The sequence below is a fragment of the Opisthocomus hoazin genome, chromosome 6, assembly GCF_030867145.1.
Source record: "Opisthocomus hoazin isolate bOpiHoa1 chromosome 6, bOpiHoa1.hap1, whole genome shotgun sequence".
Classification (NCBI taxonomy): domain Eukaryota; kingdom Metazoa; phylum Chordata; class Aves; order Opisthocomiformes; family Opisthocomidae; genus Opisthocomus; species Opisthocomus hoazin.
The window spans coordinates 77,859,291-77,879,705 of NC_134419.1; the positions used below are offsets into that span (position 1 = coordinate 77,859,291).

Below are 20,415 nucleotides of genomic sequence, written 5' to 3' on the forward strand. Positions count from 1 at the left end.
GTCTTTAAGGCACAGCCCAGAATTTGGTGGCGTTTCCAGTGGGGTTTTCTTCTGCTTCTAATTGGAGTGTTGCCCATTGGGGAGGAAGGCCAAAAGTCAGCATACAGCTTCGTAACTGGGAATATAATTGACAAAATCCATGCGCGTTGGGTGCTATTATATGAATCAGTTTTTAAAGCAATCTAAAAACCTGAGATGCAAGTGTTTCGAGTTGCTCTAGGGCTGACTACGCGGAGCTGATGTCCTAATAATGTGTTGGAGGCCACCAGGGCGAGTTTTATCTCAGTCTAGCTGTAATCCTGACAGCGCCGTTGTAAACGCGTTATAATTTTGGGGATTTATTTGTGAGATGCCAGCGGGACGTGAAACTTGCATGTGCAGTGCATATCTTCTGACTGCTCCAGCAGATAAAGCACGGATGCTTGTCAGAAGAGACCGATGTGTCCTCTAACACAGAGGCAGCCCGCGTGCTGTGCGTGCGGTGCCAAGGTGAGCTGGCGCGCAGTCAGCTCCCTCCTGCCAGCAGCAGCCTGTCCTCGGCACGGTGGAAGGGCCAGGAGGCTCTGGGGTCCCTTCCCCTTTTCTGCAGAAGTCTTCAGCTGGACTTGGAATCGTCAGACCTACTCGCTGTTGAGTTGCCATGTTCGTTTTGGTTCGCCGTGTGTAGTTAGGCTTCAAGCTACAGCACACAGCCGGTTTTTAGAGAAAATGTTACATGTGGCCTACAGCAACACACAATTTATCTCCAAAAGAGCAAACAGTGTGGTACGGTTCAGGACTATACGCATTGTCCCCAAGTTGAACTGGTGAGTATCCTATACCAGAAACCATTTCCCACAGAAAGGACTGGTATTTAAACCAAACCATCTCGAAAAGCAGTGACTTATTCATAAGATTGCACAGATCCACCTTCTGTTAGCAAAAGCCATCTAAAAGCAGAGGAAATCACCAGCGGACCATTAATTACTGGGCCGTGGCGCAGGAAAACCAGCTGACCAGCCCACACTTTGGAGTGCCGTCGCGTCTCCATCCCTGGCTTTGCCCAGCACCCTGGAAGCAGATAAGGAGCTTGCATGTAATCCCAGTAATTGCCTTTTAACAAGAGAGCCCGTTAGCAGGTCCCAGCAGGCGAAGGACATGGTTTGGAATGGCAGGGGCTTCCCCACCAGGGAGCGGTGGCTTCCTTGTGAAAATCCCAAATGGTATGGTTGCCCCGGTTGGGGTTGGGTCATGGTTTTTGGAGGTGCTGCATCAATGAGCGTGTGTATTGAGGCAGATGTTACTTCGTGGGCTCAGGTTTTGAACGTTATGTCTACAGCCATGAGGCTAAAAACATCTGCAGTAATGGTTTTTACTTTGTACCTGAAAACTCGGTGTCTAAAGCACAACCACACAGAGAGATCGCAGAGGAAGTGGTGCCCTCTTCATGCCCTTCCTCCCTCCAAGGCGAGAATATCAGGTGGGAGCTCCATCACAATCTGGTCCTTCAGAAGTTAAGAAACAAAAGATTGAAAAATGAGGGGGTGGGGAAGTGGTAACAATTACAAGTTGTAATTACAAGCCCCTAAATGAGCAGCAATCACTAAACTGATTCTGAAAAGAGTGAAGCAACCTAGATGTGCCTGAGCAGCCCTAAACCAGCACCTTCTTCATCCAGTACCAGCTGTGGTCACTAATGGGTGCATGCCACACCTTATGATGTGACGCCAGTCACGCCTGTGTAAACGAGGTGTGAATTTGGTTCCCAATTATCTCTGGGAAGCCCCACAGGTATTTCTTCTGAAGAGTGGATAGGGTGAGGGAGAGAGCTTCAGCTTTCTGCTGCCTGAGGTGCAGAGCATCCTGGCTAAGGAGGCAGCCAGAAGGATGCTGCCGCAGGCGGGGCAGCAAACACGTGCCAAGCGATGCGGCATGCCCCAGACCAAAGTGGAATAGTACATGCCAGTGAGGTATCTGGTTGTACTTTGTGGCAGGTCTTCCTTCAGAGATTAATTTTCACTTTTGTCTGTAGCGATGACATTTTTTTTTAATCGGGACACTGAGATCTTATGTGGAATGTGCCAGCCTCTGTGGTAGCTTTCTCAGTGGTGTTCTGTTTGTAGTCCTTCAGATCCCATCTTGCTAATATATTTAGGAAAAGTTCAAATAGTAATTTATTCCCAAGGAGAACAGGAATAATTGACATTAATGATACTTGCATGTCAGTCACTTCAATAATATACATTTCCATCATCAAGGAGATGACTGGAAAGTCGTACGCAGGTGGTGTTATCTTTATAATTTCACTCTACCCACCAGTAAGAATTGTCAGGATTGATGGAGTTTTATCGCTTCTGTCTTCCTTGTACAAGGCCAATTTACCTGTAGTTGACAGGGTGGAAAATATACCTGTAATTAAACAGCATGAGATTCTTACTTGTTGACTGAAAGAGTTCAATTATTTTATGCATATATGAGTTATTAATGACTAACAAAGCTTGTATAAATATTCAGAACTCTGAGATTGTCTGAAACAAAAAAAAAACTTTGATATATCTTCTTCTTATCCTAGATTGGCTCACTTGACATAAAGTTCTTCTTAGTGGGTTTTTTTTTTCTTCAAAAAAAATAAAACTGTTGCATTTGAATATACTGACAGGGCAGTCATTTCAGCTGCAGAGATGGATTAAAAATAAAAAATTATTTGTAGAAAGCTCCTTTTTAAAGTCCAGGTGTAAAAAAGCACATAAATACCATTGAAACAAATGAACTACTGGAGTATGTTTAAAATTATACATATGCCTATGAGGACCTAAATATTTCTTCCTAGTCCTTTAAATGGATTTTCTTCAGAATTTGTTTCTTTGTTGTCAAACACAGTGTATAATTAAATAATACAAAACTCTACGTGGCTGAAAAACCGTCAAACCTTTCCACACTGCTTTTGGTAGCCAGACGTCAGCTACACTGTGATTTAAGAAGTAAGATCTTATATTTCTTTATTGCAGCTTTCAAGTCTGGATGATAGACGAGGCAGTCGGCCACGGTCTATGGTGAGATCCTTCACGATGCCGTCGTCTTCAAGACCCCTCTCCGTGGCGTCGGTGTCTTCCATCTCCTCGGACAGCGCGCCTTCTCGGCCTGGCTCCGACGGGTGCGTGAGAAATGGTCATTCAGGGCTTAGCTCCACAAAGCACAGTTTGGCGGGCGAATCGATGGGGTTTGAGGATTGCCGTCCCCCGCTCCAGATCTCTGTGCTCTCACGGTGTTGCTCCTTCCGATCCCACTGACTCCTGTTTGATCTCATCAGGAGCTGTGGGGTTTTTTGGTTGGGTCTTTTCCCAGTGTATTTTGTTCCGGATTTGGTTCGTGGCACTTCAGGACGTGGTTTAGCAGGCATGGTGGTGTTGGGTTGGTGGTTGGACTTCAGGATCTTAGAGGTCTTTTCCAAACTTAATGATTCTATGGTAATAATACCCCAGAAACATTACTGGGACACAACGGCGTGAGTACCTTGTGTGGGGTGGAGATGGCGCTTTTAAGTGACAGCCTAATATTTATAGACATTTAGCTCAAGATATATTCCTTGTGGGTTTTTTTAAGCAAGATAAATATAATGCTCTTCAGGGTCCTCTTTAAAATAAAGTTAATCAAAACCCCTTAAGCGTTCAAACACCACCCCACCCCCTCAAACCGACGGGAGATAAATTATCCCCTTGTAAAATACTGCAGGTGGAAGAGTTGAGAAGTGATCTTGTGCAGGGTCGGTGATGAGACGCGTTCATCCAGCCCTGTTGTGGTTAGCAGGTGGAGCCTGGGAGAAGGAGGGGATTAGCAACTGCTCAGTCATTCCTGCTCACTTTTGCTGCCGGAGGAAAAGCTGCTCATGGCAAGATTGTACTTCATGACTTATCAAGATATTTCACATGAGAACTGGGAATTCTGTTGATAAGCCCTGTCTCACAGTCGCATCCCTCAAAAGAAGGAAATAATCTGTTTTCTTTCTGGGGTTTCCATGCAGCCTCAGAAGTCCCTTTCCCCTCTTCCTCCCCCCAGGCATTCCCATAATCCAGAAACTCAATATTTGACCAAAGCAGCAGTTTTTTAAAAGCCTCCTCCTACAGGGCTGCTAACTTAGAGATGCACTAGAAATGTTTGTGTCCCTTGTGCACCTTCAGAGGGAGTTACTGCCTGACTAGAGAGTAAAAGCATCAAGTAAAATTAAATACAGCTCGTAAGGACCAACACGATGCTTACCTTGATTGCAAACAGTTTATGCACCCATCGGGAGGAACTGCCAACAGAGCCCTCGTTACGTTACCCTCTGTAACGTGCACACGGTGAGTCACATGGAGAGAAATGTAGGACAGCGGAGACGATCAGGCGTTTTGACGAATTCACAAAAGTTGTCTTGCTGGACCTTGGGGCTCGCTGCCATCCCAGGTCAGTGGGCAGCTTTATTTTATCTCGGAAGAAAAATACTGATTCTTCTCCACCCGCCTCTTTCTCTTTTCCCCTTCAAAATCATTATATGTATTTTTCTTTCTCCATTGGATGCTGTTTTCTTAATTTTTGCATCTGCATCCCAGCTTTGTTGTGGCAGGTGTCACTTAGTAGTTAGGAGGATCTCATGAGTGCACTCGATATGTGTATTAAAAAAACGGTGCAGCTTCACTCCTGCTCTGAGCCCGGAGCAGCACAGCTGTAAGGCATGTGAGGAAAAGACAATGAACAACTCTCATCACTGAGAAGACCTTAAAAAAATACTCATTTGCTTGATCAGTGGAGCAGGGGAAGAAAAATCCTCAGATCCTTCTCTGGAGACATTCAAGACCCGCCTGGACGTGGTCCTGTGCAGCCTGCTCTGGGTGACCCTGCTTCAGCAGGGGGTTGGACTGGGTGACCCACAGAGGTCCCTTCCAGCCCTGACCATGCTGTGATTCTGTGATCTGAATAACACAATGGAAGACCTCAAAAATGCAAATGACTGTGATGATCACGTGGGTGGCTTGTCACTACTTACATGGAAGAAGGTCACCCACGTACCTACCATAGTTGATTGGTTTTGTGGTCAGTTGTCCTCTCCTGCTTTCCATTTCCCCCTTTTTCATACATTAATTCTGAGATTAGAGCTGAAGCTAAAAAAAACAATTCAAAATGGAGCTGGCAGACTGTCTTGCCCAGATCACCCACCTTATATTTTCTGCCAGCTCCAGCTTCAGCTGCTTTGGAGCTTTTAAACAGTAAAAACTCAAAGCAGGCATTGACATAGTATGTGTTTTACAACTCCCAACTCTATGTATAAATAAAACTCTGACTTTAAAGAAGGACCTTGGGTTTATTCACTGCTTAGAACGGGGTGTAGAAGTACAAATCTGAGCGCTTACAAGCGGTGGTTGGACGCGGGGAAGTCCCAGTGTGCCCGTCTGACTTGCCAGCTGTTGCAAGTCCTAATGTACTTCAGGCAGGAGCAGGGCGTGCTAGCCCCGTTTGTCACTGATACATTGCATACAAATAATTAATAGTACTAATAATAGTAATGCCTGGAAGGGAGGCAATTAATCATTGTCTGAAGGATGGCAATTCTTCTTGTAAACTTGCAGCCAGCCTGCGAGGCGGCCATCGCTGCCCTCCAGCCCTGCAGAGCCCGGCAGAAGCAGCTAAAATACCCAATTCAGGTGGCCCAAGCACGGTGTCAGGAGAGCTGTCGTCTGGTCTGGGCTGTGTCACTGATGGCTTTGTGGCCCCGGGCAAGTCACAGCCCTCCTTTTCCCCCATCTGTAAAATGGGATGAGAAAAGCTCGCAGTTTTGTCTCCCAGCCCACGTGTGATTTTGGGTTTGGTTGTGAGGGCGATGGCTCGGGGGCCGTGGCCACAGCGACTGGTCTGAACATCTCCCTGCCAAAGGAGCTAACTTAGGCTGAAAACTGAAGGGCCTTCTGTGCTTTGGACAACAACAAAAAAATAATAATTTTGGATGTTGCTGCTAGTGGAGATGGCTAGGGTGACTTCTCTGCAAATTGTCTGAAATAAGAATCCTCCAGTATCTTACAGCAGATTGTGTCCTGTACATGCACGCGTCACTGCGGCGTGGTAGATACTTCTCCAGTGTTAAAAACTAAGCTGTTTTCTTCCTTTGGGGATTTTTGGTTTGGTTTCAGTTTTGTAGTGTGATGATTAGAGACATCCTCTTAAAATCCGCCAGTGTAATTTTGACTAGGGTATGATTTTCTAGTTTGTTTGTTTTCTCATATAAAATAAACTATGAAATACTTTAGGTAAGAATATTTTAGCTCGTTAAGAGCAAAATATCTGTTTACCTTTTATTTAAACTGTTCATTAACGAAAGGTGAGATAAGAGAGGTTCCTTTAAATTACTGAGTGAAAATTAGTGAAAAGGAGTTCCAATATTACTTAGAATAGCGCTTTCCCTACAAAATAAAAACTCTTTAAAAAAACGAAGTTTTCCTTTAAAAGTTCATTGAACCCTTAAAGATTTTTTTCCTTTGTAGCCAGAAAAAAAATAATCATGGACTGTAAAACTTGCAGAGCTGATGGCAGTAGTGTATCAGCCTTGCCTATAGTCACACCCTTGGAGCACTGCAGGTGGGAAAACACATCTGCTCTTTGGGAACGACCCTTGCCCTTGGTTGTCGTATGACCGATTTTTCACTCTGGAGTTTATCTGTAAGATCAGAACGCATAAACTCACAGAATCACAGAATGACAGGGGTTGGAAGGGACCTCTGTGGGTCATCTAGTCCAACCCCCTGCCGAAGCAGGGTCACCCAGAGCAGGCTGTAGAGGACCTTGTCCAGGCGGGTCTGGAATACCTCCAGAGAAGGAGACTCCACAGCCTCCCTGGGCAGCCTGGGCCAGGGCTCCGTCACCCTCAGAGGGAAGAAGTTCTTCCTCATGTTCAGCTGGAAGTTCCTCTGCTTCAGTTTGTGCCCGTTGCCCCTTGTCCTGTCGCTGGGCACCACTGAAAAGAGCTTGGCCCCAAGCTCAGCCCACCCTCGCCAGGACACGCCGTAGGTGAGCAGAGGCGTGGGTCTGTGAGTGCGTACGTGCGCACACTCGTGTGGGTGGAGATATCCTCGTGCACGCACACGCGGCGTTACCACGGACAGGAATGGCGCTGGTTTCTGTGGCTGAACCTCTGTGCCTCGTGCTTTCGTGCAAGTTCGAGGTGTTTCCCTTGCGTGGAGGGTGATCTCGTTTGCTTTGCTGTGGAAAGGTGCTGTGATTTGGGTGGGTTGCAAGGGTTAGAAAGCGTTGGGATTTGTGCGTGTTCAACAGAAAATCGCTGCACCTCTGCAGAACCACATCTCAGACGTTACTCCTGCTTTGGGGAATCAATATGTCCTCTTCCTCCACCGAAAACCCAGAGTTGTCCAGGAGGAACGTGGGCACTTGGCTGTTTTTTGCAGCAATCCCTAAGGCACAGGGACTGGCTCCGGGGCGTCGGGCAAGCAGGGGTGACGTTTCTTCGATGCGCTGTACAATTTCCACCGGGGTTTATAGTGGGAGTGCGGAATTAGAAACTCATTTCTATGTAAACCACATAGAGTGGAACGCCGGAGTTTGTGTAGCTGTAATCCAGTAAATTTACTGCAGAGCAGGGAAACATGCGGTACTGTTCTTCAGCAGCTCTGCAGTAAATTTTATTGTAAGACAATTATGATTCTTATGACCTTCTGCCCCCTCCTTTTCTCTCTAATGAGTTTTCCGGGATTAGCAAAGCATCGTTAACTCAAGTGAGACTTTGGGAAATATGTAAATGAAAATGAGATGTTTTGAAAATTGTATTTTATTGATCTAAGCAACCACAATTTTCTTTAGGTTTGTGCTGGAGCCCCTCCTGCCAAAAAAGATGCATTCTAGGTCTCAAGATAAATTGGACAAGGATGACCTAGATAAAGATAAGAAAGAAAAGAAGAAGGAGAAAAGGAACAGCAAGCATCAGGAGATATTTGATAAAGAATTTAAATCTACTGATATTTCTCTGCAGCAGTCTGAAGCTGTGATCCTTTCAGAAACGGTAATTTTATTAGCAAGTAATGCTTTATCTAATTCTGAGCAGTGTTCTTTCTCTTTTTAAGTAAAAATGTGGATTTTTATGATTTAGTTTTATTTTTAGACCAAAAATAACTCTAAGGCAATATGCTACGATGTTAATGTATGTAATAATGAATCAACAATACCAATTTTATTTACAGTGTAAAAAAATCATGGTATCTCGTGTGAAAATCTGACCAAAAGCTATGTATGACCGTTTGATAAAATGGTGATGTAGCCCATGTAAAGTAAAGGCTGCCATTTTAGCAGCCTTTTGAATTTATGGTTCCTAAGAGATGGTGATGGGTTTTCTCATATTTCAGCTGGCTACTGCGAGACACTTTTTGGGGGAAATGTTGCAAGGTCATTTCGTGCATGGCAATTACGTATTCTTGAACGGCGATTTTGAGCAGAAAATCGTCGGCAGTTCCACTCGTGGCTGTGTGTAAGAATATTAACGACAGGGCATATCTCTCTTTAGCCCTCTTTTCTTGGCGTATGTTTAATTCACTGAAACTGTCCTAAAGGCTTAGGTAACTTGAGAAGTTTCAGCTCTGAAATTGAAAGCAGGACCATTCTAAGCTGGACCAGGGAGCGCGTGAACCAGCTGTAACCTCCAAATCTCTGCCTGGACACCTGCTTCGAGGCCAATAGTTTAAAACTTGCCCTCCAGAAATAAATGTAATGTTCTTTTAAGGATTTACACGAGTACTTGTAGAGCCAACTTTTAACTCAGCGGAGTGTTTCGTTGGTGGCTGTGTCATTTACAGTGGACTTTGAAACGATTTCTCTCTGACCTGTGGTGACTAGATCCTCTTAAGTCTTGCTGTTTGGTATTTGTAGTGGAATAGTACTTAGATGTTCAGCCATAGTTGCTCTGTTTTCTGGATTTGCTCTTCCTTTTCCATCCAGAGATGAACTAATCTCTCAGACAAGTCTTCTGACATCTTGGAAGATCAGAGTTGTTTTGTGTGATGTGGCCTTTGGCCCAGTATTAGCTCGGCAAAAACTCAGATAAAACCCCATTTGTTCATCCCGGGCTTTTCACCCAATCTCCTTTGAAGCTAGTGAGTTTTCTCACTGACTTCAGTAAATTTTGGATCGATTATTTTAAATGGAGATTCCTCCTGCCAAAACCAGTCAGGTGAGCATCATGAGAGTGTTTTCAGACAGCGGATACCTTTTGCATAGATTTCCATACGTCTCATCTTTTTGGTGCGATGCATTCAACTCTGGACGCGTTAGGCACATTTCAGCGGTCGTATTTTGACGAAGCCTGAACGTTGCAAGGGCAAGGCTTGCACCAGCGTCTCCCCGATCCCCGGCCCGACTGTCAGAGTTAGTGGGAGAAGAGCGTTAGTCACAGAAACAATAAAATTGTATTTTGGAGCAGCTCAGTCGGTTGGACTTGCACAAATGCATGAGACCAGAGGAGAGGCGTCCAAGGATGCTGGAGAGCTGGTTGACGTCTCTGCAAGGTCACTGTCATCTCTGAGAGGCCTCGGACAGCGGAGAAGATTGCTTATGACCGGGAAAATGCAAACGCTGGCTAGAAAGGAGGACATGGTAACCCTTCAAGGCAGATTCCCGTCTGTCATCTGAGGAACAGAAATGAGCAAAGCCCAGCGTGGTTTGACTCAGGTTTTCCTCTATTCCCAGTCAAGAGCTTTCTCTGGATGACTGATATGACTAATTTTCCCCTGGTTATGGAGAGGGAAGGAAATTAAATGTCAGAATTAGTTACTTACAGTGACTTTGAGCTTCTTGAAATCCACAGATCAATAAGATGAAAAGGAGTTTACTGGCGAGAGAAAAACTCTGCCTTTTCAGTATCTGCAAACTACTTGATGAGCTCAGAAATGACCAAGTCAATTTTTAATGCTTGATGTTGGTGTGGTTCATTTTCGCTGGTAGCTGAATCAGTGGAAGCACTTTTGAGACTGGTTTACAAGAGTGACTGTCCAATTCCCAGTGCTGTCTTCAGGAATTTTGTACAGATAATGTCAAGCGGTTTAAAGATAAAATTTGTCTTGTCTTAAAATTTTTGCACCCTGGAGATATATGTCCCTTATTAATGACATAAAAGGGAAATTGTTATCTTTCATGGGTAGGAATTCAGCTCCTCCGTTGTTCTACTTTTGTGGGCTGCACTGTGTGCAAGTTCCCTTTTTAAGTTGAAATTGCTCCCAAAGCACTGTTACTGCTGAGTTTTATGAAGAAAAAGGCATTTTGATTTATCTTGCATTAGGAGCCTGGAAGTGGAAAGTTTGCTAGCTTAAAAAAAGACGATGATGAAATGGAGGGGAGAAAAATTAAGGATGGATTTTTATCAAAGAAGTTGGAATCCAGATTTGAATAGAAATGGAAATTAAAATAAAGATTTAAAGAGCTTTTGAAGTGAGATTTTAGTAATAAACTACTATTAGTTACTAGACTTTGTATTATAGTTACTGGATTCCTCCTGCTGAGAATTTTAGAATTCACTTGTAACATCGCTAATTCAATTAGAAGATTTCAGTTATTTGATGAATTTTCTAATAGATTCTTTGTTCTGACTCCTAAAATATGTGGGAGTTTTGCAGCAGAAGACATGCTTCTCTTTAGTACGATGACAATTTAGAAGCACCTTCAGGAAAAGGGATGAAAGAGTAACAGCCAGCTTGGATTTGTAGGCACCAGATTGGTCGAGCCCTTCCTGCTTCTTTCTGCGATAGCAAGGACGTGGCGGACCCGCGATGTGCCGACGTTGGCCACATCTCACACGATGCTCTCAGGAGCAAGACTGGGCGATGAAGGCCGGTCTAAGGTGACGCCGAAGGATACATAGCAGCCTGAAAAAATGGCACTCAATATTATCATGGCTGAGACGGAGTAAACGAGAGCCCGTGACGGATTTGGACGGTGGGATATGTCAAAATAACAGATGTGCGGAAGCACAGCGTGTGGTCGGCCTCTTAATCGCTGACTCTGGCTCTACCTCATGTCTGTTTATTAAGAAGAGGGTTCGGTGCGTGTCAGTTCTGGTTCCTCCCGGTGTCATCTCAGTTTACAACCAGCCCATGCCAGTTGTACCTGGCAAACAGCAGGCTGGCGCTTGGCGTTTTGAAAGTCCAGGTTCAGATATTCACCCCACACTCACGCATGCTGGCACACAATTATCTATTGCCGGACAGCACTCGTATTCTGAATTATTCTTCACCCACCACAAATAGGTAGTTACCAATGGCTTGCTTTCAGGAGGGAAGGATGCATCAATAACCATATATATGTTTATATATATATATACACACATATAAAACCTTATACATCCTATTCTGGATCCTAGGTTATTCACTACTAATTGGTTTGTGCAACGTAATTACGAGCATGATACCGAATTTACAGAGAATACCGAGTGGGAGGCGCGGCAGGCGTGTCAGGCAGCGGTCATTCCCGTCTCTGCAGAGCTCCTGCTACTCTGTGCAAAGATGATGGTGTCTAATGAAGTGGTTCCATCGCTGCAATGGACTTCCTTCTGTAGGAACTTCTTTTTTTTCCAGTCAAATGGGTCGTTGTGGAAGAAAGCGGGAAGATTATAAAACCGCAGAATTATTTCCTGGAGCTTTTGCATTTTCTTTAAAAAGGAGCATTCAGAGGCTGTTTTGCCTAGTTGTATGGCTTAAATGCTTTTTTCCAAATTTCACTGTACTCGTAATGAATTCAATGACTGATCAAAACCCAAGCCCTAATTACAGAGATTTTGTACTACCATGATCTTATCGGAAGACAAATTAAGCACTTTGGTAGGAGAAGATGATCAGTAATGTCTTTATAGTTTTCTAGAGATTTATATCTTCTTTTAAGTATCACATAAACCTCTGTAACATAAATTCTCATTATTAGTTCTTTGATTCGATGAGCTGATAGCAAACCTAACATTGAAGCCAGGTAGTTAACAGACCACTTGAAAGCTTGTGTTAGAAATCAGAATAACAGGCTGTACATTTTATTGATTTAATGGCATCTGACATCACTCGCTATTGATCTTGCTTTTGTCAGACCAAAAAAACTCAGCAGTGGGTTCATTATGGATTAGTGGTCTCCAAAGAGTTCGTATTCCCTAGCAGAACCGTCATTTGTATGATGCTTTCAGAAGAGGACCAAGCTTGTCAGTCACAGAAGAAGTTAGAATGCATTTGAGATAAGTAGCTACAGAGCAGGTTAACTGGGGAGCTTGATTGTAGTGGTTGGTTTTTCTCTTGACTCTGGCATTGCAGCTTTCCGAATCAATTAGCGTATTTTCCTTAGTTGCTTTTTTATAATTATATGCTTCTGAGAAAGCGATTACTGTGCTTATCTGTTCTAATTAAAATATGCTTAAGAAGATCTTGAAAGAAGAAACCTTTGGTGCCTTGAGGACTTGAATTTTAGTGTCAGGCAAATTTCTGAAAGGTTACCCTGAGGTCTCGAGGAACTTTCCAAAAAAAGTTGCGTATTTTATGGTCATTCATTTCGCAGAGAAGGGTCTCAGAGACACAGCCTTTGATTCAAACCCTTCTAGGGTTTGTTTGCGGAAAATCAAAGGAAGCACTCATACCTCATTTTGGATTTCTCCTTCACAACATACTTTTTAAAAAAAATATTGTGAAATGACATAATTCTTTCGAAAAGCGTGAGTTGCTGCCAGCATTTTCTGTTTTGTCCTGGTGCAGCACCTTGGGTGCAATTCTTAACTTCAGGCTGCTGCTCCATTTTCTGTGATCTTCTGGAAATGAAGAATTCCTTTCTTCACTGCGATTACTAGAAACACGGGGGCCGGTGGATGGGTAACGAACAGTAGAGCCCAGAATTAAACTCAGTAAAAGGAATCACCTTAACAAAGGCAGTAGGTGCCCATCAGATTACAAGCATCATTTCAGGGTTTCTGATGGGAAATTTAAATAGACTATGAGGGAGCCAGGGCAAAACGATAGGGATACTTCAGTGAATTAAATATAAGCATCAACAGGCACCATCAGGAAAGTGTTTCTGGACAGATGATGTCTTACTCAGAAGAGATTTTGACCATGGAAACAATTAAATAAATACATTGTAAAAGGGAAGTAGAGCCACATGAGAAGAAAGAGATTTCTGAATGCTGTACAACCTTCTGTAGGGATATGGACTTCTTTAGCTGTTACTAAGCAAGTGTTTGGTGAAAGTCCCATTTCAGATATTTTGAATATTGCTTCAGAGAAAAATATGCCAGGCTACGGGAAGGTGTGTGCATTAAGCCTTATTATGATTCCTGGGGAGAAGCGAGGAACACTGGGAGCTGTGAAGGACTGCATTAAATCAGAAGCGTTGTAGGTTATTATCGCCCTGTTACTGCTTGGGAGGGAGTGGGGAAAACGTAGCGATCCCAAGGTCTGCTGCTCAGTAACGACACGTGTTCCTTTGCTCTCTTCCTGGGTCTGTCCCTCTGCAGATCAGCCCGCTGAGACCACAGAGACCAAAAAGCCAAGTCATAAACGTCATTTCAAGTGAGAGACGCTTCTCTGTCTCTCCATCACCTCCCAGCTCCCAAGTGACGCCGCCCCCGATAACTCCGCGGACAAAACTTTCTTTCAGCCTACAGTCCAGTAAGTCTTGGATTTTAATTAGTTTTTATTTTTTCCTAGAATATTTTAGGCAGAATAACTTCTGTTGGGGAGATGTGTTGGAGTTCTTTCAGTTGGTCCTTCTGCCGTCACCATGGGACTACCTGCAGGAACAAGAATTTGCCTCTTAATGTCGTGCTCCTTGCATTTGCCAGCAAAAATTATTTCAACATTTTAGAAAAGCAAGCAAAATTGTTGCGTTGAAAAAGTTTCTTTTCCTTTTCGGCTAATCATTAACAATTACTTAGGTGTAGAGTAACTGTCAAAAATCAGTGTTGTACTTGGTTCTGTGTTGGATTTAGGGTATTTTGGAGCATAAAGGCTGAAAAAGTCATCTTTTAAAGAATTGTACCTTATAAGAACTTTTGTTTGCTACGTAATGAGTAGAAGCCAGAGGGGGGAAAAAGTCAGTCTTTTTGATATGTTTTTTGTTTGATGTTGACATCTATCACTCAGTTTTTCTGTAAAATATTGTGTATTTGCTTCGGTCTTCAGGAAACCCTCTCCCAAAACTGGGTGTAATACAACACCTATTTGTTTTACGGTGCTGTTTTCCAAAACCTGTGATTCAGAGTTTTCGGTTGCTAGCATATGACAGAAAACCAAAAAAGAGCTTTTTGATAAATGTACCCACGTGCTACTACAGTAGTCAAGAGTTCAGCGTTAGTAAAGAGGAGAACAGGTCATCAGTTTTCAGAAAAACATCTTGTTCGATCAAGTTCACTGTTTTATTTACCTTTTTTTTGATACTTTAGACCTTTTCCCTTACATAGTGAGTGTTTCGGAAAGTTCTTCTTACCAGTTGCAGGTGTGTGTCCTGTGAGCAGGAATGCGGTTACAGAATCACAGAATAGTAGGGGTTGGAAGGGACCTCTGTGGGTCACCCAGTCCAACCCTCCTGCTGAAGCAGGGTCACCTACAGCAGGCTGCACAGGACCTTGTCCAGGCGGGTCTTGAATATCTCCAGAGAAGGAGACTCCACAGCCTCCCTGGGCAGCCTGGGCCAGGGCTCCGTCACCCTCAGAGGGAAGAAGTTCTTCCTCATGTTCAGACGGAACTTCCTGTGCCTCAGTTTGTGCCCATTGCCCCTTGTCCTGTCACTGGGCACCACTGAAAAGAACTTGGCCCCATCCTCCTGACACCCACTCTGCAGATATTTGTAAGCATTTATTAGGTCCCCTCGCAGCCTTCTCTTCTCCAGGCTGAACAAGCCCAGCTCCCTCAGCCTCTCCTCGTAGGGGAGATGCTCCAGTCCCCTCATGATCCTTGTAGCCCTCCGCTGGGCTCTCTCCAGCAGCTCCTCATCTTTCTTGAACTGGGGAGCCCAGAACTGGACACAGTACTCCAGATGGGGCCTCACCAGGGTTATTCTACAAATCGACAGCACCAGATTTGTCTGCTGGAAGGCATGTGCTCTGTTTTCGTGGTTTGAAGTTGTTGGCTGCAAACACGTGGCAGAGGGATGCGCACTTGCAAATCGATGCAGCGCTTCCGTTGCGCAGTCAGGCACTCGAAACGAGTGTTTTGATAACCGTGAACTCTCTCCTTTCTTTACAGTTTTGATAGCCAAAAACTACTAGTATGCTAAAAAATAGAAATACAGAGAAGGAGAGTAGGTATACTCTTGCAAGAAATACTCTTTGAATTGGAGTATTTCTTCCTGTGTACATTTTATTAAAACTACCTTGATCTCTTTTTTAAAAAAGCATCCGAAGCTCTCACGTGTTTCTGACAATATTTATTTCGATGTGCTGGAGATTTATGGGTGTTTTGTAAGACTGGTTCATCTCATTGCAAAATCCACGGGACTTGTGCATAATCATTTGAGGAGCTGTAGTGATAAAAAATAATAGGAATTCCAACAACAGAGAAGTTACTTCGGCGCACAGATTGGCTAAAAGCAGTTAACGGGTTGCTAAGCAATACTGCTGGCTTGTTAGCTGGCAGGTTAGGAGAACGGAGTGTAAAATTTGGTCATTAGGTTAAGATGGAAGAAGTTGTCTAACTGATCTCTTGCCAACTCAAAGATCTTCTCCGTGGCACGTGTCCAGTAAGGAAGAAATAATCAGATGGTGCACGTCTGACGCAGCACTTTAAATAATGATAGCAAGCCAGAAATGCTGAGTAATGGTTTGTGTAGTGACTGAGTGAGAGAGGTGCAGTTCAGCGGAACTGAGCGGGAGATAATGAGTAGATCTGTAGCAAATAGGTCTTCCTGAAGCACGACAGAAGCTTGTGTTCGATACCTGCTTCTGCGGGAGGGTGGATGACTCCTGGATTTCATCAAACGGGGTGAGAGATTAGCTAGTCAGGGCAAATAACTTTTTTCATTATAGAATTTTGTTGTTCTACTAAATAGTTTGTCAGACTGAATGCAAATATGTTGTTGATGTACCTTATGAACTTCTCACATGGATGGAAATACTCTGTGCATGTTTCCAGGGCTTTATTGCTGTCTCACAGAAGGATGAGGGGGTGAAGGTGCTGTGGACAGGCTGTAGGGACTCAATGGGGGCTGCAGAACACAAGAGCTGTACCAGGGGCTGGGGAGCGTAGAGGAAGGGATGGGAGCAGAGCAGGACGCAGTTGTGCAGACCATTGGTGACCACCCAGGCTGTCAGAGTACCACAAACCTTGAAGCAGAGTTGCCTCCAGACATCGTTTCCTCTGCAGCTCTGCTGTAAACATTGCTCACTTGCATTTCCATGGATCTTCCCAGTGTCGACCTTAAGGAAACACAGGGTTTGTGGAACTCCTGACAAAATTTGTCTTACCATCTTCTTGATAGCACCTGCTAGTCTACACGTAATAGCTTAGGTGAAGTTAGTAGATGCTGTGATATCATATAAGATACAAAGATGAAGTGTCCAGGGCGGTTAAACTCAGCTACTGAAAGGTTGTAGGACTAAATTTCTAATGTTTATTTATGAACAGGGAAGTGATGCCATGAATGAACAGAGAAGTTCCTTCACAGCATCAATGTTTAGTTACAAAGGTTTCCCAGTTGCGTGTTTTAATGACATGAGCTTAGCAGAAATAGATTCTGATGGAGGTACTTAGAGGGAAATATTGTGAATATTTGTGAAGCAGAGAAATCCTGTATGGAATAACATGTAAGAAAATGAAGGATGAGAAACAGGAGCAATGGAAAAAGCGATGAGAAGTTCAGGTCGTGGAGGACAAACAGTGCTTTTCAGTCTGACGTAGGAGGAAGCCGCTGAAAGATTGAAGTCCCAGGATGGAAAACATTCTTCTTCCTGACATAGTTGAAAGTTCAATTGAAGGGGTGAAGAGTAAAATTACAGTTTTCAGTGACAAATCAATGCAGCCGCCTTATAGTGAAATTGTGTTAGTGAGAGGCCATTGTAGAGAACAACAAAAGGACATTTTCTGCAAGGTATTGATAGGAACCTTGCAATAAAAATATCTGCGTAAACACGTCCTCCGTGTGTTTCACAAGTCACCCCACTAAAATAAAAATAACCTTTTTTCACTTCCTAAATGAAAACACTTCCCTAATTTATCAGAAATAATGAAGTTTCTTATCTCGTGGAGCTCACAGTGGGTTTTGCCTGTGGTAGAATGACTGAATTACCCTGAAATACACCGTGGGTGGATTTCTGCACAAAAACCGATGTATCACTCAGGCCTCAATAAACTTTATTGTCCCTCAGGCTATTCGCCTTTACAGCACGTACCTGCTAGGATTTATCTGCTAAGAAAAGGGAACTTTCTACCCAGCAAACAGTAATAATAAATGTTTTGTATTTTGTCTTGCATGATTTTTACTCGACAACTAATGACTGCTCATTTATTATAGTTACCTGGAGTTTGAAAGTTTTTGAGAGATCTAGTTCATTATAGGCTTTCGTTTGTGCATTTTATTAACAAGAAGCTTTTATTTTACTGGGGGAAAGTGAATAAACCTTAGCTTGATTATATGTTCTTACTGCACTTACTAAAACTTGTATTGTGTGTTAATGTACAAGGTGTAAATGTCGAGCTTACAGCTGAGAAAACTGTATTTGCTAAACTACGAATATTTTGGTGTGGAGTCTGAAGTAAAACTCTTTTTCTATTAAAAAAAAAGAGGGGATCGTTGAAGTATTTGGAGTGTATCGTAAAAATGAGCCCAATGTGACTCCTCAGTGCACGCTTCCCGTCAGTGCGGGGGTTGGCTCGTTTGTTCTACTTTCCTTTAAAATCCCTCATTAGATGAGCTGCACATAATTATAGAGGCAGTGAAGAGCAGACAAAGATACCGCATATGCAGCAGTATCGCAGTCTCAATGCCGTAAGAATGGGCGCAGTCTGGATCTTTGGATTCGTTTCAGTTCTTGTAAGAGTTAACCCGGCGTTGCTTTTTGCAGATCTGGAGCTGAATGGCATGTCCAGCTCCGACGTCCCCGACGTTCCTCCTCCTCTGCCTCTCAAAGGAAGCATGGCCGATTACGGGAACCTCATGGAAAGTCAAGACTTGATCAGCCCGACCACGTCCCCCCCTGCCCACCAAAGGGTGAGTCCCAGAGAGGGTGATCGTTGTCGGCAATCTTCTTTGCTTTTTACTTTGCACGCTCCACAGCGAGATGTGGTCTTGCTCGTGGACGTGTCAGCAGATCCAGAGATCTCTGCAGTTGCAAAGAAGCCTCTGGAGTGTGAGGGAACGGCCTCGCTCATGGGGACCAACCTGAAGGGAGGTTGGATGCATGTTGGTGGAGAAGACCAAGCAAAATGTTATTAGCTGTGTTGGTGAGGGAGCTTAAACTGGCAGGATGTAGTCTCAGCAGCAAATTAGATTGAACAGCCGTTCAATCCTGTGTCAGGAAAGGAAATAAAACATGTACCTGACATCTTTTCTTTCTGGAGCTCCCTTCTGTCAACATTCCATCACCGCTTGTTTCCTAGAGGCAGACACCCGTGCCCACTTTGAGGGAAGCAGCTCAGAAACGCTCTTCATCATCAACAGAGTCTTCAGCTTTCTGAAGAAAACGCATTTTTTCAACTTAGTTTCCCATATCCTGGAAGGTTTTAAAAATAATTTGGTCCTTTTCTTTAAAGCAGCGCCTTTGAGAAGGGCCATTTATTTTCTTTTTTGAAGAAAAAAATATGTTTAAATTAGAGTTTTTCTTTCCTTTGACTTTGAAATGTGTAACTTTGGCAAAGCTGTTATTTTGTGGAGAAATTCTCAGTGGTAACGATTCTCTTCTGTTTGCAGAGGTATCTTCCAGGATTTCTCTGAAGTTCATCATTCAAATGAAATTCTGTTGGGTGATTTGCTTTCCAGTAAATTTCATGGTTAGAGAAAGCATTTCTAAGCTCAGCAGAGAGAGAGTCGCGTGGGAATTCTGTTCCAACTCCGGGAGCAGTTTTGTTTAACACAGACCGTTACAGTGCACACCAGTACACAAGTCTGGCTTTTTCATGGTTGAAATTAGAACTGTGGTGTTGCAGGAATTTAGAATTTTCAGGCCAAATGGGGCGGGGGGGGAATAGATAAAGAAGTAAATTCTGGAATATGGTTTACTCGTTATAGACATATATTGAAAAATTCTCTATTCCTGTTGTGTCTTCCATAGTTCTTCCCCATGGCTGGATGGTTTTAGTAAATGTTTTCACTAAATTCTTTTGCGAACCCTTTTTGTCCAATTTCCTTCGAAGTGTACTAAACTCTTCCCCATTTCCCTGGCTTCTCTCTCGGGGGCCAGCTCTCGCTTGACCAGATTACCTCTAAGTGGAAAATTACAGACTGTACAGGAGGGCTGCCAGGAGTTTTATCTAAGGAATCCATCTCCGTGAAGAAATCTGAGAAATTCAGATTAGGTTTCAAATTTCTTGAACTCCTTTCTGTATGAGCTCCAGAGTAGTAATTTCATGTTGTATGATATACCATAAGTTTTAGGTCGCAGTAGTAGCTCAAGATTGCCAATGTGAGTTCAATTTTTAGCTAAAAAACACTAAACAATGAAATGATAAAACGTATGGGGAGAAGTAAAATCCCAGTAGCTGGGTTCCTTCTCCCTTCCTTGCTAGGTTTTGTGGAGGAGTTTCCACTTCGTGGCCAAACACTGGATATTCACTGTCCTACTTGCCGATGCCACCGTGCTGCGATGGGTAGAGCCCAGACCTGGGGACGACTCAGGTTCCAGCCTCGGTCACGTTGCTGTTGGAGATGGGACCTCGCGCAGCTCCTGTGCCTCTCATGAGCAGGGTTTCCGCATCGTTAAATGCAAGTTCATAAAAATAGTGGCAATATGCTCCCTTGGTTTTTTGCAAAGTTTTATTCAGGTCTTAATATTGTTTCTCTTTACTGTCTGCACTGCTCAGACTTGTCTTTAAATGGATTTTGTAATTGTAGAAATGGGCCCATTGTTCAACATCGAGTGTTGAAGGAGCTTGGGATTTAAGCACATCTCAGAAATGCAAACAAATATAATCAAAATCTTCTTCAGCATTATATTTTTATAAACTTTTCAAGACAAGGGAATATAGTTTCAAGGTCTGAGAAATTGATCTAAAGGAGGTTTGTCACAAAGCCACGTGTATTAGTCTTAGCATTAATTTTAGGAAAGGCTGCTAGTCTTACAACAGTCACTCTCCACATTTATTTCATCAAGCTGGTGGGAAGAAAGCTGTTAAAGAAAGTAAAGAAAATGAGTAGTGCTGGGCATGAAGGATCAGATGGGTAAATTCTTATAACTGCTGTGATTAAATCCCACGCCACAGTTTTTAGTGCTGTGTGTTTCATGGGTCAGATAGCTGC

The 20,415-nt window shown here is 43.5% G+C and overlaps 1 protein-coding gene across 2 annotated transcripts in view; it reads left to right on the plus strand.

Annotated features, from left to right (window-relative positions):
• DOCK1 (dedicator of cytokinesis 1) overlaps nt 1–20,415 on the plus strand; it is a 339,932-nt gene that overhangs the window by 312,076 nt on the left and 7,441 nt on the right. For both annotated transcript variants that reach the window (XM_075423918.1, XM_075423919.1), the window contains exons 48-51: nt 2,988–3,133; nt 7,822–8,020; nt 13,484–13,637; nt 18,026–18,171. In XM_075423918.1, coding sequence (XP_075280033.1) covers nt 2,988–3,133; nt 7,822–8,020; nt 13,484–13,637; nt 18,026–18,171 — 645 coding nt within the window. The remainder of the gene's footprint in view (nt 1–2,987; nt 3,134–7,821; nt 8,021–13,483; nt 13,638–18,025; nt 18,172–20,415) is intronic.